Source organism: Balearica regulorum, chromosome 1 (assembly GCF_011004875.1).
Source record: "Balearica regulorum gibbericeps isolate bBalReg1 chromosome 1, bBalReg1.pri, whole genome shotgun sequence".
Taxonomy (NCBI): domain Eukaryota; kingdom Metazoa; phylum Chordata; class Aves; order Gruiformes; family Gruidae; genus Balearica; species Balearica regulorum.
In genome coordinates, this window is record NC_046184.1 from 159,997,314 (window position 1) to 160,013,503 (window position 16,190).

Sequence of the window (16,190 nt, forward strand, 5' to 3'; positions counted from 1 at the left end):
GCCGTGCCGGGAGACCACCGCTCCGCCCAGGCACAGCCCCTCGCCGCCGGCCGGACCGGGCAGCAAAGCCCGCGAAGCGAAGGCACCGCCGGGACCAGCGCAACGGCTTCTCCTGCGCCGGTACCGCCGGGCGCGGCTCCTCGCCCGCAGTCACGTAGCGGCAAACCCGGTAAAGCCCGAGTTTAAAAGTCAAGCCGAGGCCAGGCCGCATCCACAAGGAAACGGGAGAGCGAGGCCAGCAGCTCCCCCGGGGGAAGCAGCGGCAGCGCCGCACCCAGGCCGGGCGGCGGGAGCGGCCTCACACCACCACCCCCCTCCGCGGCGCCTGCGGAGGTCACGGCGGCGCCCCCCGCCCCGGCACCGCGTCCCCGTCCCGTCCCCCGGCGGAGGGGGCCGGGCCACCCGTCGCGGGGGAGACGCTGACACACCCCTCACCGCCGCCCTCCCCCAGCTCCGTCTTTCTGAGGCTGCGATAGGGCCAGTACTCACAGAGCCCGTTGGAGCCGGTGCTGGTAAACATGGCGGCGGCCCGGCCCGGCCCGGCCCGGCCCAGCCGCGGCGGGTGCCGCTGGCGGAACCCCCAGAGGCCGGGCAGACCCCGAGGAACCGCGGTGGACCGGGAACGGCGCGGCTAAGGCGGCCGCAATGGGCCAAACGCCGCCGTCAGCCGAGCAGCCAGCGCCCCCTACCGGGCCCGCCGGGCGGAGCGGGGGGGGGGCCGAGCCCCCCGCCCGCCCCCCCCCCCCCGCTCGCCCCCCCCCCCGCTCCGCCCGGCGGGCTAGCTGCCAGGGAGCGGCATCGCCACCAGCTGACCCCAGCGCTACACGAGGAAGCCTATACGAGCCCGTATAGATGGCATACATTCTGTTCATTAACCCGCAGTAAGGCTGGGGGGGGCGGGCAGGTCCTGGTGGCCGGTCCTGTCAGAGGGCGCTCGCAGGCCTGAGGCGCCGGGAAGGGCGTTTCAAAGCTCGGGTGTAGCTAGGCAGGGATAAAACGTAAGTTAATGTATATTATATATTATTACTTCTATCTTTATAAGTATGATTTAAATTTGAAATTTGGAGGTGCCTTGGGGGAATCTTGACTCCTCGCACTTTGGAAAACTGTGACACCGGAGGCTCACCCTAATTTTCCAGAGTCAGCAAGGGAGGTACCTCGGAGCTGTGGGTAAGCTGTCATTACAGCTAACGGAGGTGTAGTCAATACGTTCAGTGGCTTTTCAGATGATCAAATGAAGGTGTCTAGGATAAAATTAATTGCTCCCTAGGCTCCACCGACTGCATTGAACTGATCCCCACTAGCTGTAATGGTAAGTTAGACACCAAGCTCTCTGCCAACATGGTAGACACCTAATGTAAGGTGAGCCAAATTCCTGACTGCATTCAGATGTGGCATAATAAGGCTGAGGTTATTCAGGCACCAAATTTCAATGACATTTTCAAGTCATAGAATCATAGAGTCATTTAGGTTGGAAAACACCTTTAAGATCAAGTCCAACAGTTAACCTAGCACTGCCAAGTCCAACCACTAAACCATGTCCCTAAGCACCACATCTACACGTCTTTTAAATACCTCCAAGGACCGTGACTCAACCACTTCCCTGGGCTGACTGTTCCAATGATTGACAACCCTTTCGGTGAAGATATTTTTCCTAATATCCAACCTAAACCTCCCCTGGCACAACTTGAGGCCATTTCCTCTTGTCCTATCGCTTGTTACTTGGGAGAAGAGACCAACACCCACCTCACCACAACCTCCTTTCAGGTAGCTGTAGAGAGCGAGGAGGTCTCCCCTCAGCCTCCTTTTCTCCAGGCTAAACAGCCCCAGTTCCCTCAGCCACTCCTCATCAGTCCCTTCTCTGGACACGCTCCAGCACCTCAGTGTCCTTCTTGTAGGGAGAGGCCCAAAACTGAGCACAGTACTTGAGGTGCCATGTAGAAATCAGAGTTTACTGAAATAAGTTATGCTAGGCATTTAAAAGCTGATGATGCTGTGCTCTGCATCATAGATGTGAATGTCAGGAGGAAACAGGACAAAGTTTGTGCACTATGTGTTTGTGCACGCAACAGAACTAAGCACCTCAAAGTCATGTTTAGCATACCGCAGTGCAAGACTGAGAACAAACGTCACTCTGGAACTGAAAATGTGACTTGTCAGGTAAGTAACAATTTTTAAACAGGCAACAAATCATTAAAACTTTTTAGGCAAGTCATAAATCTGTTATATTCCATAAAATATTCTCACGTAACACCAAATACGAATATGCCTTTTAACAATTACATTTAAATACAACCATTAAATAGCACTTGTAAATGTGAAGATCCTAAATCTTTGTAAACAAAAATCTCTCAACACTGCCAAGGGGACATAAAAAGACCCTCTCCTTGGGTCCACAGAAACTTATGCAAAGTTCAGCGTATCGGTATGTAATTTTAAAATGTCCAGCTCCCAGCACTGATTTCAGATTTCTGTTGCTCACTTGTCCTCTCTGTACAGGGCCTGCAGTCAGGCAGGTAGGAAGGGGCTTCAGAGTCAGCTCATGGTATGTCTGAACTAGCCAGAAGGAAGAACCAAAATGATGGTGCATCGAAAATCCTGACTGTATCCCAGGCTGAGGTTTGTTCCTCAGCAAAGAATCTAAATTGGATTCACAGCACGAAACCCATCAGGTATGTTTTGTCTTTGGCTACAGACAGCTGGCTTACTCTTTGCTGTTAAAGCACAGCTGGAAGAACTGATTTGCTACAGAAATTCTCCTTTCTTTCAAATGCAAATGGCTCTGGCTGCTGTATGTTATATCTGGGAACTTTGCCTTGCCAGTGTGCTGCTGAATGCGCATAACCGTATGTAAGTCACCAGCAACCCTCATTTCTAAGGCAAGGGAAGGTAAATAATGAGGTGCAAAGCCTGCAAAGCTTGTAATAGTTCCAGCATGGAACCTCATTGGGAAAAGCGTGAGTGCCTCCTGAAGCTTTAGGGGTCTAATGAGGTACTCATGGATTAATTAATCACCATTTTGGACTTTTTTGATTAACCTCCACTTAAAGTAATTAAGCCCGTTTGTGGATCTGGCTTTCATACAGGTGAGGATAAAACCTGAAAACTTTTCCAGCGTCGCCTGTGTAATAGGCTTAGGATTGCTGTTTTAATGCTGAAGATAAAGCTTGCTTTTATTTCTTTTCAGAATCACACAGAATAGAGTGACAGAATAATTAGGGGTTTACAGTCCTGATAGCCAAGAGCTCCTGTTCTGCTGTTTTATAAGCTCAGTTTTGAAGATTTCCCTAGATTGATGTCCTACAAGTTGATCATATTAGAGGGATTCTTCGCTGCAACGTTGAGCGCTGGAATTGGATTGAAGTCAGAATTATTAAACATACTAGAGACTTATGCAGGTATTTTGCTCAAGAAGAATGTATTTGGGCAAATATTTAAGAACTATTTTGAAAGCAGCTCTGTGAACTTGTTATCACCAACAGATACAGCAAAACTGAATGAGTAGCAATAGTTGGCAAGCTTCTCCCAGCAATATACCAAAATACTTGCAGATCTGTTAATACTGCTGGGATACAGGGAGCTGGCTCTGAATTTATTTGCTGCTATCTTATTTAAGTATATACAAAATTATTACTGAGTCTATGAAACATCTAATGATATCTTGTTTCAAAAAAGTGATTTTTTCTGGGATTAGATCAGATGAGATACACTATGTGTTTCTGAGAAACTACATACCCCACGCTAATAATTACAGTTTCACATACTGATTGAACGGTAGAGGAAGTGTAGTTTTTGCCCTCAAATACAGTGCCAAGAGGAGTTTTTTAATCCCAACACCATCAGTGTCAACTGGTAGCTTGCCATAAGAATTATGCAAATGATTTGCATTATTGAAATATACAGTGTTGTCCACTTTGGAGTTAAATGAAATCATCAGTCCTCATGCTTGCCTTGGAACATATGCCAGAATAGGAAAGCTAGCACTTATCTACTAATCTACTAATCTACTCCGAACAAGCTTAGAAGGCTTTGACACTGCTCAAATGTCAGCTTAAATATCTCCATTTGTTTATTACCTCTAGTTAGTGGGGTCAATTTGTTATGTTCAAAATAAAGTTATTTAAATTTCCTGCTCAAAAGAAAATCCCAGGAGACTGGAATTTATATTTCTGTTTTCTAACATGGTTAGGTTTCTTTCTTCTCTGAACTGGCGATGTTTTTGAACCAACTCTTAATTACTAATTAATCTCTAACAGTCAGATGCTCCCCTGCCATATAGAATGAAAGATAGCGGCAGAGTAAACCAGGGTGGAAATGTAACACCTGGCTCGAGAATTTTCTGTCTTAGGTCAGTGCAGGTTAATGATTCTGCAGGTTAATGGCAGGTAGTCTGTGTCTCTGATGTCTGGGGTTTCCGTGGCATTCATAGTAGCACCTGCAGCTATTACAATTACCTGAAATATTAGCAGATACTTGAAATGTTAAACTTAATGATTTCAGTAACTTCTCCCTACAGTTACAGAAGACGATAAAGAAGAAAGCTGTGCACTGTACATGCCCTAGCAAGGACACTTCTGTGGCAGTGCGGCTTGCTGATAGCAGCTTGCATGGGAACAGGAGGAAGGCAGAAGGCAGAGATGCACTGGGTTGAAATCAGACTGATTTTTCCTGTGCCTTTCCAAAATTAGAGAGTTTTCTCACTCCCTCACAAGTGAATAATGCTTTGTACTGCAGCAGACCTGCTGTCCTCTTAAACTGTAGTGGGTTCATTTTATTACACAGATTGTTTGGTTTTTTTACTATAGCTAGAAGATACAGAACATTTTCTAGGTTAGTTCTTTCCATGTAAAGCTGGTAGGCTTGCAGTTAATGTGAGGAGCAACGGAGTGGCTAAAGGAGGAACTTTTAGGCGTTTCTTAAGTCCTAAAGAAGTGTACAATCTAGTGGAAAAAATGGCAAGAGTATTGGGGTTTATCTGGGGAGTTTTTTGCAATTGATTTTGCATCACACTATTATAAAAAATGTAAAGAGTGCTGAAAAGTTTTCCATTTCTTTTGGTTCTAGCTATTTCAATGAGATGATTTTGCAAAACTTTAAACACTGTGTTGAACCTGAGCTCCGTATCAACGTCTAGTAACATGAATATGTGGGTAACTATTGCCTCACTAACTCAAACATAATTCAAGCAGCACTACCTTTTTTTTTCAGCTAGAACCTCAGAGTGGGAGGCGATCACAGTGCAGTGTTTAAGAGCCACCAGCAGCCACAAGCTCCCACTCTTTGCGTTGCTCACCTCCATCCCCAGCCAGGGCCTTTTCCTGCCTACTTTATTGTCAGGTGAGTCCCTCTCAGCCTTACTCACCTTCCAACAGCGGTCTCTATTTTGTCCCAACAAGCCACGAGAAACCAGCTGCATCTGCCACCTTCTTTCTGGATTCCTGCTTTGCCCCTCCAATGTGGGTGAAAGGACGACAACGAACGGTGCAGCGCGTCTTGCAGAGGTACGTGGAGGAAGTGCAAGAGAAAAAAGTGCTTGCCTGAACGTGTGGAGGCAACCTTGCTTTCTTCTTCGCATTGTATCTTTGTGGACTGAACACACAGTTTTACACAGAAAGTCTTAACCATCTCTTCCCTTTTAACAGTGTGATCCTAAGCGCTGACACCATGTGTGCCCAGATGCTGGCATCTTGGTGTTCAGGGGCAGCACCAAGCACTTGATCAGCAACTTTGTCTCTAAACACTTGTAAAATGCCCTTAAAACTGCTGTCCTTAAATTCTCTGTCACAGGAGCCGGGCTATTCAACGAAGGCTGGAATCTGTGAAAAACAAGAACATATGGTAGCATAACCAGGAACTAGATCCTAATGCAAACATATTAGGGAAACAAGATAGGCAAATTGATTCTGATGTTTCTTAATTGTTGATTTTGATCTCAGTTTTTATGTTTAATGTTCTATGTTTGTGTTCCATTTGTTGACTTAGGTGAGACCTCATTCTTGTGAGAATTAAAAATACACTGGTTCAGCTGCCCTTGGCTGAGCAGCTGTTACTGGATTCTAGATTGCTCATCTGAAGGGCATTAATTTATTACAAGGTAAATTGCAAAACACCAGTAAGCATCAATAAAAGGAAGAGATTTAAGCATAGTGCTCAGAAGACCCAATTAAGGAATACATTAGGAGGGCAAAATATTATGTTTAGCATTGCATAACGCAACATACTTTGCATATCTGTACTCTTTTATGCATACTAGAGATGAAGCACAAGCCATCTATTTCAGACTGAATTTATGTCAGAGACAACCTTTGTGATCTGAGTGTACGCGAAATTACCCAGGATAACTATCAGTGATAGCAAAAATCTTAAGCCTTTAAGATGCAGAAAACGAGTTGCATTGTTCCCTACAGGTATGGCTGTGCTGAAATTGCCTCTTCAGAAAATTAGATTTTAGAAGATATTTATAGGAGTATTCAAAGGATCTTTTTCTCCCTGATACCTGTCCATATTTCTCAGATATCTTCTTCCTCTTGCTTCACATCCATATGGTAGTCCTATCTGTGTATCTCCACACAGTGCAAAGGTTATTAAACGCCCATATTTACGCTCAGAGGCAAATCTGAGTTTAAGGGAATACGTGGCCACCCACATCTTGATGTTATCAGGCCTGTAGCGTAACACTGCTAAGAGATCAAAAAAAACCCAAACAAATGATAAAGCTTTAAGGAGTTCTTCTCCCCAAATGGCATTATCTTATTTGCATTTGATTTAAATTTGAGCATGAAGGAATAGTCTTGTCTTTTTTTCCCCAGCTCTAATTACCCATAGCAGAGGATGTTTGTGTTCATATAATTTTATTGAAATACAATGATCCCTCAGAAGAACTTGCAAAAAGTTAAAGGATGTTCACTCCAGAAATGCACTTGCAGGATATTTGCAATTGAAGTATGTACGCCTCCAGGAAATAAGCATTCCCGGGGTTTCTTTTTTCCTCTAAAAATGTTAGTAATGGCAAAGTTAGGTGACAAAAATCTATATCACACAAAAATTTCACAAAAGTGTGAAATTTTGTCCAGCTGTGGCCTTTACATTGCCATCAGAAAACTGAACCACTTTTAGTTATCAAAAAGAGGAACCATTGTTAAAAAAATCAGTGTGTCGATAAATCACATTTAAATACAATTGAGCTATTAGAAACACAAAAAATATGGATTATTACAATTACTCTTGATCCTATGCTGTACTTTTTTCCAGCATGGGCCATTTTCTGTTTGCTGCTATAAGCACCATTATGCTAGGGAGATTTTAGTACTGAGGGTTAGATCTAGTCTGAAACTGAAATATAAAACTAATTAAATGCGAAAGCTGGCATTCTTACTGTTCCTTTAGCTCCCTTCTCTGCACATAGGAAATAGTTCTTGTTTTTCTTGCTGAATGCAATTTAATATACTCCAATTTTTTTAAAAAAATTTTTAAATACCTAGAGTACTTTATAAATTGGTGTTGGGGGCACTACAGAAATCAGCATTCGTGGGGCCAGTTGTAGCAGAAATCACCACTGTAGCAACAAAATCTTTCCTGGCACGAAGATGACGTTCGGGACCTGCACTCAGCTGCCACTGTGGGTTCTTCCTCACCTCACCCAGGCGACAGTGCCATTTTTCTGGTCAGCTGGTACAACAGCGAGGGCAGTTTTCCACTGAGCTCCCAGGACAGACTTGAGTGGGGTGTTAAACCAGAGAAACAAGCGCCGACATTTCGTGCCACCGTAATTTTCAAAGTAAACCCCAAAACTCCTGGACGATGAAGCTTCCAGGGGACCTTTCCTCACTGCCTTGAGCCTGGACAGACCGGCCTGGGCTCCATGCCTCCGTGCTCTCAGGCAGCTTGATGGCTCCTCTCCAGCAAATGTGCCTGCACCCAGGGGAAATGAGACAGCAAGTGGGAATTCACTGGGAGAGGAGGAACTGGAAGCCTTATTTGAAGGGGTGTGTAAAACACAACGTTAATCTTTTCTATTGTTACACACACACATGCTGAAGCTCTTGCCACAGACTCCTCTCGGGGCACGGCCAACCAGCTGTGCCGGGCAGCCGGAGTCCAGCCACGTCCTACCTGCTCGTCTACTGATCTGGCAGTTGTGCTAAAGGTTGCGTTGAGGCCATTTTTGGTACTTAAGTCAAGAAATAATCATGGAATACTCAACCCGCTCATACTAAAACTCAAGTTTATCATTTTGTGCCTGCTGTAAACTAAGCTAGCAAGCTTTGCAAGTAGGAGAAAAATAAACCAGCAAAGTCAATAAGCTCCTTTGTCCATAGAAGACGTGCATTTGCTGCAACATTTGTTCCTTAAGTGTGTATTTTGTCTCAGTATATATACTAGTGAGTATATATTTACAACACAAGTCATGTTGCACAGGTGACAAAATGTATTGGTACAAATATTGGTTGGAATACTGGGCAGGACACTACTGTTGATTAATTTTATGAGTGAATGTTTATTGAGAAGAAAATATTTTCAGTCATTTTGCTATGGCTTTCATTCCAGGCTTCAGTGCGGTTAGTCCTTCCGCAATAGCATGGTTGGGGTCTCAATAATCGATGGTTTGAACATATTATTCAATCAATATGGGTGAGAACTGGTATGTTTGTACATACAGGAGAAGCAGCTTGCAAGCTGAATTCATCAGTGATCTTGCTGGCAACACGTACATTTGGGGGCAAAAATTAAGCCTTTGTATCCTAGGCTGCATTTCAATGTCACACAAACCCCAGATATTTTATTTTGTTTACCTGTAGGTAAACTGTTTTCATCCAAAGGTCACTGTGTAAAAAGATAAGACATGATGTCCAGGAAAAGCACCAGTTTGGGGTGTAAGTACCTGCATTTGATGCAACGCTTGAGATGTGTCAGTACATTATGCTGTAAAACAGGAAGGAAAAAAACTGCACCCAAAAAGAGCACGTCTGCCCCAGATGTTTTCCGGCCTGACTCAAAGCACCTTGACTTCAACAGCAAGAGTCCTGTTGTGTTTTCAGCAGGGTTTGGCGCAGATGGGTGCACTTTAAACTTTCAAACCACAGTCAGTACAGCAGTGAGCCGGGGCAGATGGAAAGTGCCCGTCACAGCCGGGATGATTCAGGGAACAGATGGTCTCTGCTGCGCTCCTGCTCTGTTTGTTTGTGGAGAAGGGAGCGGGAGGATGCAGAGCTAACGTGGACCAGGAGGCCGCCTTTGCTCTCTGTGGATGGCGATGGCATGAGAGAAGATATTAAGGAGATAACAACAGAGAGGAAGGGAGTGCTCCGAGGGGAAGGCTGGGTGGAATGTGCAGAATTAGCACGGGGTGGAGCAAGAGAGATGGGAAAAAACAAAGGCACACTTGGGGTTAGGCAACTTGGCAGGTCTTAAACCAGCTACTGGCAGAGGAGGAATCCATAAAAAGCTCTGAGGAGGAGATGTGGCAAGGGGGATTGACAAGAAAGGTAAAGCCAACGGGATGGAGCCCAGGTGGTCTGTGCATGGCAAGATGATAACTTTAAAAAAACAAAGAAAAAAATGAAAGACAAAAATGAGATAAAGAAAAATAGTAAAATAAGAGTTGCTGAATTATCTTGAAGAATTCTGGTTGCCTTGTATGTTGTATCTGTGGAGTCTCTTTTTCCGTAGGTTCATGCAGCTAAAGGGGTTTCCAAGCTAGGATGTCCTGTATCCTGAGTAACCTCGTGTTCCACACAAGGTACAACAGAGGTGCAAAAAGTGTCCTACCGCTGCAAAATCCAGATGTTACAGAATCTTCTCTGAGTGTGTGTCTGTAGGCAACACACAGCAAAACCCTCCAAATCATGTGCAGGTAAGTAATTTTTCTTGGGAGTGCTTGTCAATAAATATTTGGTGTGCATGCACATACACAACCACAGGTACGCACAACCATAATCTGTGAGCTAAACTAAGGAGGTGCTGGGAGGCCAGCTAAAGACATCAGGGTATTGCTTCAGCAAAAAACCCTCACAGTTTAAAAAGTCATTTTGTCTAATATTGGTGCTTCTGTCATGGAAAGTGCTTAATGGAAACCTGGACCGACCATCAGCTGGCTATTTCATAGTAATCAAAGGTAATGACACATGTAAAAAAGCCCCATCAGCAGTTTCAGCCTAAAAGAATGAACCCTTGCCTGGTACGAGCAGAAAATGGGAAAAGATCTAATTGTGCTATGTTGGAACAAATCCTAATATAATTTAAAAATTATATAGACTTTGAACTGAACTTTGCTGACTCATTGGTGGTTTGGTAATTACTACTAGCCCTCTTAAGGAACTTCCAAAGTTCTTTGCAAGTAAAAGGCTAATACTTTCTAAATCCAGCAAATATGCAACCTGGCTTCTCTCTCCTCTGATAGAAGCTCAAGGAAGAAAATAAGTGGCTCACTTCATTCAAATGACATTGTGTAACCACCTACAGTAAGAATTTAGGGTGAGGCCTGAGAAATACTTTATCGAGACGGAAAATTATAGAAGGTGTGTGTCTTTCATCACATATTGTATTTCTTCATTTTGTCTTGCTGATGTAGTAACAGCCTAGATGATCTTCTCAGACACAGCCATAATTAACAAGACATTGGCCTGGATTCAAGATGAGTGGTTTAGACCTTTAAGAACAGAATTGAGGTCCAAATGGGTAGTAGATTACTCACTGCTGAATGAAGACCTTCAAGGATTTAATTAGAGTGTAGAAAAAAAAAAAATCAGGTAGACTTTCATAGTGGGCAGAGGTAAAGCTGGAGGTGCAGTGTTTGCGCTGTTCCTGGGCTGTTAAATCTAGCAGGAAAGCCACTATTCATGAGGAACCAACAGGCAATATTGTCAAAACCCAGGTGCTTACGTTGTCTCGGCTAGACCGCAGCAATTATGATCCCTCTGTCAGCACCCATGCCTTTCCCATGGACCCAAGACATAAAGGAGATTTGAATATATTTACAAATAACAATTTAGTCAAGCAAAAAAAAAAAAGTAAGCACGTTTGAAAGGAACTCTAGATTTTGGCCTGTCTAGTTGAGGAAATGATTAAACAACAGCTGTTCCTGCCCCCTACAAAGGTTTATTGACCAATAACCTTATCGCCTTAAATCACAGTGTACAAATGAGTGTCTGGTCTTTTATTCATGGTATGATAAAAAAACGGGTTAGTCTGTCTGCTAAATGACTTCTACGCCTAGGAATAGTTGCTGACAGATGTACTGCTTTTATAACCAAACTGTCTCCTGACCCAGGAGGGATTATTTTGTTTCTCCCTTGCTGTGAGAGTGCTCATCATTTCATGGATGGATTCTGCATATTCCCACTGCCCAAGCACGAGGGAGCTGGCTGCTGTTGTGGCTCTTTGCACAGATACCTAGTCTTTCAGTCAGCCATGCTGCTTTACAGCAAGAGAGGAGCCTAATTAAATTAAGTGGGCTCAAAAGACTGTAAATGGAGGCGCGGCCTATGCTGCGTGACAAAAGTGCCAGGGGCCAAATGCCTCATCTACCCTCTTGTGACCTTTGCTTAAGGCTTGTCTCTGTGCAGAAAGTCTTGTGCAATAGGTATGAGACACAATTAGAGTTTAATAACTATGTATTACCTGACCTCTGCATGGACTTTCCTATTTTGCAAGAAAAGCTGTCTTGAGGTTCAGCATAACCCAACACAGAATAGCTTTTGCACACAAAACACCAGCAAGAGTCTCGATGCTACCACTTGGTACAGAGCATCCCTCCAGCACTTCTTGTTTCAGGCTTTTCCTTCATGTAAACAAGTTTGATGGAATTTTTCATAACTTGTGCTCACCGACCAGCAATATTTATTTCTCTCATATACTTGTCATCAATCCTAACTAGAATGTGTGCTGGAGCAGTCGATGAGCAGTCTGAAACAAATGATTTATAATAGTTAGACCACTTGTAAATGGAGAAGGACTTACAGAGGGATTCAGGATCAATAAACTCAAGAGTGACTGAACCAAGATTGTGACGTCCATTTTAGGAAGGATTTTGAAGTGCTAACATTCACCAAGGATTTGGTGTTTACCCAGATTAAAAAAAGGGATCCAGAACACTCACTGTTTTAAAGGACTCATCCTTAGAAGACAAAGAGCGTGCATACCCCAGACAGTGGAGTTTTTAATTCTCAAAGCTCAGACACCAGGAAAAAATGTCCTGTGTGAAAGGGGAATGGAAGCCTAACAAGGAGGTACGCCGGGCGTTACGCTGACTGACACATGAGTTCCTAGATAGTGCTGTTGGTATTTACAGGAATTATGGAGAGAAGGAAAGTTGAGGTGTGTGAAGACACGGATGCTGGCCAGTGCCATCTTCTGCAGCCACAGGTGGGGAAAAGAAACCAAGGGGCATCCAGGCATCTCCGCTCTGGTGACAAGAACATGCTGGGAACAAGGCAATGGTGGCGAAAAGGCTGCTCTCTAGTGCAGGTTTACAAGTGGGAATCAAATGTGTCTCTCTTTCTAGCTGGGGCTTTTCCAGGAGATTCAGGGAGCTGAAGTACTTACTCGCCTACTCCACCATTACCTTCATCAGTAGGACCTCCATGAGAAGCATGGCCTTACACGAGAGAGAGACGCTATGGTGCTGTACTGCTCGGCTATTTCATCTCTTTCATCTCTTTCACACGCAGCCCTGAACACTCCCTGGCCCGTGAATGTGGCACTCAGAAGGCGCTATTTCTGCATACCGGGTCAACAGCTCGGACGGCTATATGGGAATTTCTCCGTGTCTGTAAACCCTGTGACTAGGTTATGTGCCAACTCTTACTTAGTTCCTTTTCTGTTTTGACTGTTGTGTAGACAAGTACTTAAAAATTATGCAAAGGTAAAGGTTTGATTCTCCTTTCACATTCATGTGAATTCAGATTCAAATGTTACATATATATATATACACATGTATATATTGTGCTCATCACAACTGACAGCCCCGGAGCATGGAATTATTTGTCTGGAGCACATGTACGAACAGGCTGGTAGCAGTGTGTGTTTCAGTACCTGCCTTTGCCATTCTGCCTCAGCACTGGAGAGGCTGCGAGATGAAAGTAGCCCAGATGTATTACAGCATCCTCTAATTTTATTACGAGACTTACTATATTTTGTGGTCTTCTTTTAATCCCAGAGACTGAAATCCAGAAATTTCCTGAGAATCTCTGCTTTAATTTTTCCTAAGGAAAAGCTTTGAGGTCTTGACATTGCAAAGAAAGATTTGAAAATTGTGATGCAAGTTTGCCACAGAGATTCAGAACGAAAACACCAAAAATCAGAAAAGGCACTTTCTTATCCGGGGAGGCTGAGTCATGTGTTTTGGAAAATGCAATTTGCAGTATTGTGTAGGGTCACTTCTGCCCTACTTCACCTATGCAATCACTTGTACCAAAAAAACCCCAATTATAAAGCATTACTACTCTTATTTTGTAATATGCTCTGCTCACTGGTCCAGACCAGTTATGCAAAGGATAGAGCAATGGCCCTGTTGTGTTTTCTTGAATTTCTTGGGCAAGCCAAGCAGCAGGTCAGAAAATGATTAATTTTAAGAAATGGATTGTGCCTGTATACATTCAAAATAGTTGAAAGCCTACTGATACTCTGTGCTCAGACTTTACGTTCACATCTCTAGGCATTCTGGGGAGCATCATCTGGCCATGGTCTTGGTGTGCACAGCTGACATCCCTGTTCCTATTTGCCTCTTCTTCAACAGAGACAGAGAGGCAGGAATTCTTCAGAAACAATGAAGCAATTCGGGTTTGATAAAATGTCAAAAGGATGAGGTATTTTTAAACAAACCCACCAACCCCAGATGATAAACTACTGCATGACTGGAATGGAGAGCAGAATTGTTCAATGACATGGAAAATGAAACAGTACAACAAATCTAACAAAATTGGCCAATGGTTTCCTCAATGTGTAAGCAAGATTGCTTTCAACACAGCCATTCTCTCTCCCCTCCGTCAAAACGAATTTCAGAGTTGAAAGTCTCCTAAGTTTTGTACTTATAAGAACATTTGGTGGAGATCCTTAGATGGATTAAGTCAACCTAGCTCCATCCATTCATTCCCTTGAACTAAAATCAGTTTGTTGCAGCTGAGGATCTGTCTTCCTCCTCCTCCACAACTGAGTACAGATACAGCTTCCTCTTACCACTTTATATAGAAGCATCTCACTTACAAAATGTGTGAGTTTCTCTTAACTGTGTTAATTTTGTTTAAGCATGCGGTTCTCTTGCCTGAGCATAACATATAGTTATGCAGTTATCATTTTTTTTGTGACTAATTTGCCCTCACACTTGTGGGCAATTTGGTTGGCAGAAAGGTAAGCACCTTTAAATATATTGTAATTGGGCTTTGGGTTTTGTTTTTTTTTTTTTTGTCTAGCCTTGTTAAAAGCTTAGTTAACACCTTTCTTGGAGCTGATGCAAATGAAAAACTTCTCTGAGTTGTTTTGTAAAGCACAGCTAATTAATACAGTGAAGTACACCCGAGTTAAGTAGGAGAATCACAGCTCATAAATAAAGATAAGAAAATTATAAGAGGTGTGACTGATACGTATGTAATTACCTGCTTGGGAGGCAGCCTGATCTGGAAGAACCAGAAGAGATTTGGGAGGCAGGAAATCCTGTGTTGTAATCCTCATTCCACCCATGACTCCTATTGCCATAGGCAAGTTGCCCTGCCTCTCCTTCCCCAAATGGTAGTCACTCAATGAGAGTCACCTAAGGACTTACTAACAGAATAGACAAAGCACCTAGAACACTTAAACTGTGATTTAGCTACTTATGACTATTACATGGCAGAGATATTATCCCAAATAAAAATTTTCTTGCACTGTTCTCCATATCTTGTTCAGAAGCGAGGAAACAGAGACTCATCACTTCTCAGAGGTTGCTCCTGGAAAGTTAAACCAATCTGGGTTTTGTTACTTTAAAGTAACGGATTACAAAGCAGATTGCTAGAAGGGAATTATCACAGTAAGGTGCATGATCCTGAAGAGAGTGCTGCCAAAGGGCTGCCGATAGCACAAAATCAAGATTTTGTGTCTCCTTCGGCCAGGAACAAGAAATCGGTGTCAATCCTGGGGGGGGAAGTTATTGACTATTAATAACCAGTAAATCAGATGTTACAATTCCATGTTAATCCAGAATTTTGCTCAAAAGCAATGTTTATAAAAGAATCTCAACTCCTATTTCGTAACATCTCACTCCTACAATAAGACAGAGGAAAAAAAATCCGAAAGGAAGTAAACTGGAAGCTGAGTCAACACTGTAACCATGCAGTCAGAGGGTAGATGTAAAATCCTGAAATGTGCACATCTGCTTCACTGAGCTTTGCTGGTCCACATGCAGATGCATTTAGACAGACGGGGGAGATTCCAGTCGTCTCCACAGTGTTCCTCCACATTCAGACCCCCCTGTGTTTGAGGTGTCTTACAAACACAGCTGGAACATCTGTGTTTTCCCATGTTACATGACGACTGCCAGTTCGTAGCACCGGCTTGTTTATACCGTCTCATTTAGTAACATATAAGCTGTACATTTGAAGTTATTTACCTACCTTCAGCCTGAACCGATCACCTTTCCAACCTGTTTGAGGTTAGCATGGGTCTGGTGAGAGGATTGCTGCGTGAGTTCCTTCCAGGCTATTGCCACTGATGCGCGGGCTTTTAGGGCACAGGAAGAGGAGCAAATCCTCTTCAGGTTCCTCCTAGGACAGTCTGTAAATCCTTTCTCTTTTCAGTATATTTAATTCAAGGAAAATTCTTACCTCCACTAAATTAATGTAATTAATTTAGGCCAAGTCACCTCGCACACATGCTAGATGATAGACCATGGCAGCATGGTTTCTCTCGCCTCTATTCCTCTATAAAATCCATTCACAAAGAAGTCTCGTATTTCCTGTTGGGGCGGATAACTGCACCCTGACAAGGCAGAGAAACAGAAATAGGTTGACCTCTTTCATACTTTTCTGTTGTGAGTCATTGCTGAGCAAACATGCACTATTGTGAAGAAAAGAAACTAAGAAAATGCCTGAGCGGGACAGTGGAGCTGCATGTTGGTCCACTAATGCTAAAAACATCTGGAAATGTACAGGATAAGTGGGGACATTTTTGATCTTCATCTGGGAGGAGAAATCAGAGAGGTGCCAGTAAAAAGTCAGGCT

The 16,190-nt window shown here is 43.5% G+C and overlaps 1 protein-coding gene and 1 long non-coding RNA gene across 3 annotated transcripts in view; both read right to left on the bottom strand.

Moving 5' to 3' along the window:
* UBAC2 (UBA domain containing 2) overlaps nucleotides 1-666 on the bottom strand; it is a 109,660-nt gene extending 108,994 nt beyond the window's left edge. Inside the window, exon 1 of one of the 2 annotated variants that reach the window (XM_075741254.1) lies at nucleotides 490-664. In XM_075741254.1, coding sequence (XP_075597369.1) covers nucleotides 490-520 — 31 coding nt within the window. In that variant the 5' untranslated portion in view covers nucleotides 521-664. Of the gene's footprint in view, nucleotides 1-489 lie in introns of both variants that reach the window. The other variant, XM_075741276.1, reaches the window with a different exon arrangement.
* A 3,006-nt stretch (nucleotides 667-3,672) lies between these two features.
* Nucleotides 3,673-14,326, bottom strand: LOC142599609 (uncharacterized). Its single transcript, XR_012833191.1, has 3 exons — nucleotides 7,478-14,326; nucleotides 6,497-6,680; nucleotides 3,673-5,816 (listed from the first exon to the last, which is right to left on the bottom strand). It is a non-coding gene; the product is annotated as an uncharacterized LOC142599609 (long non-coding RNA).
* Between the last annotated feature and the right edge of the window lie 1,864 nt (nucleotides 14,327-16,190).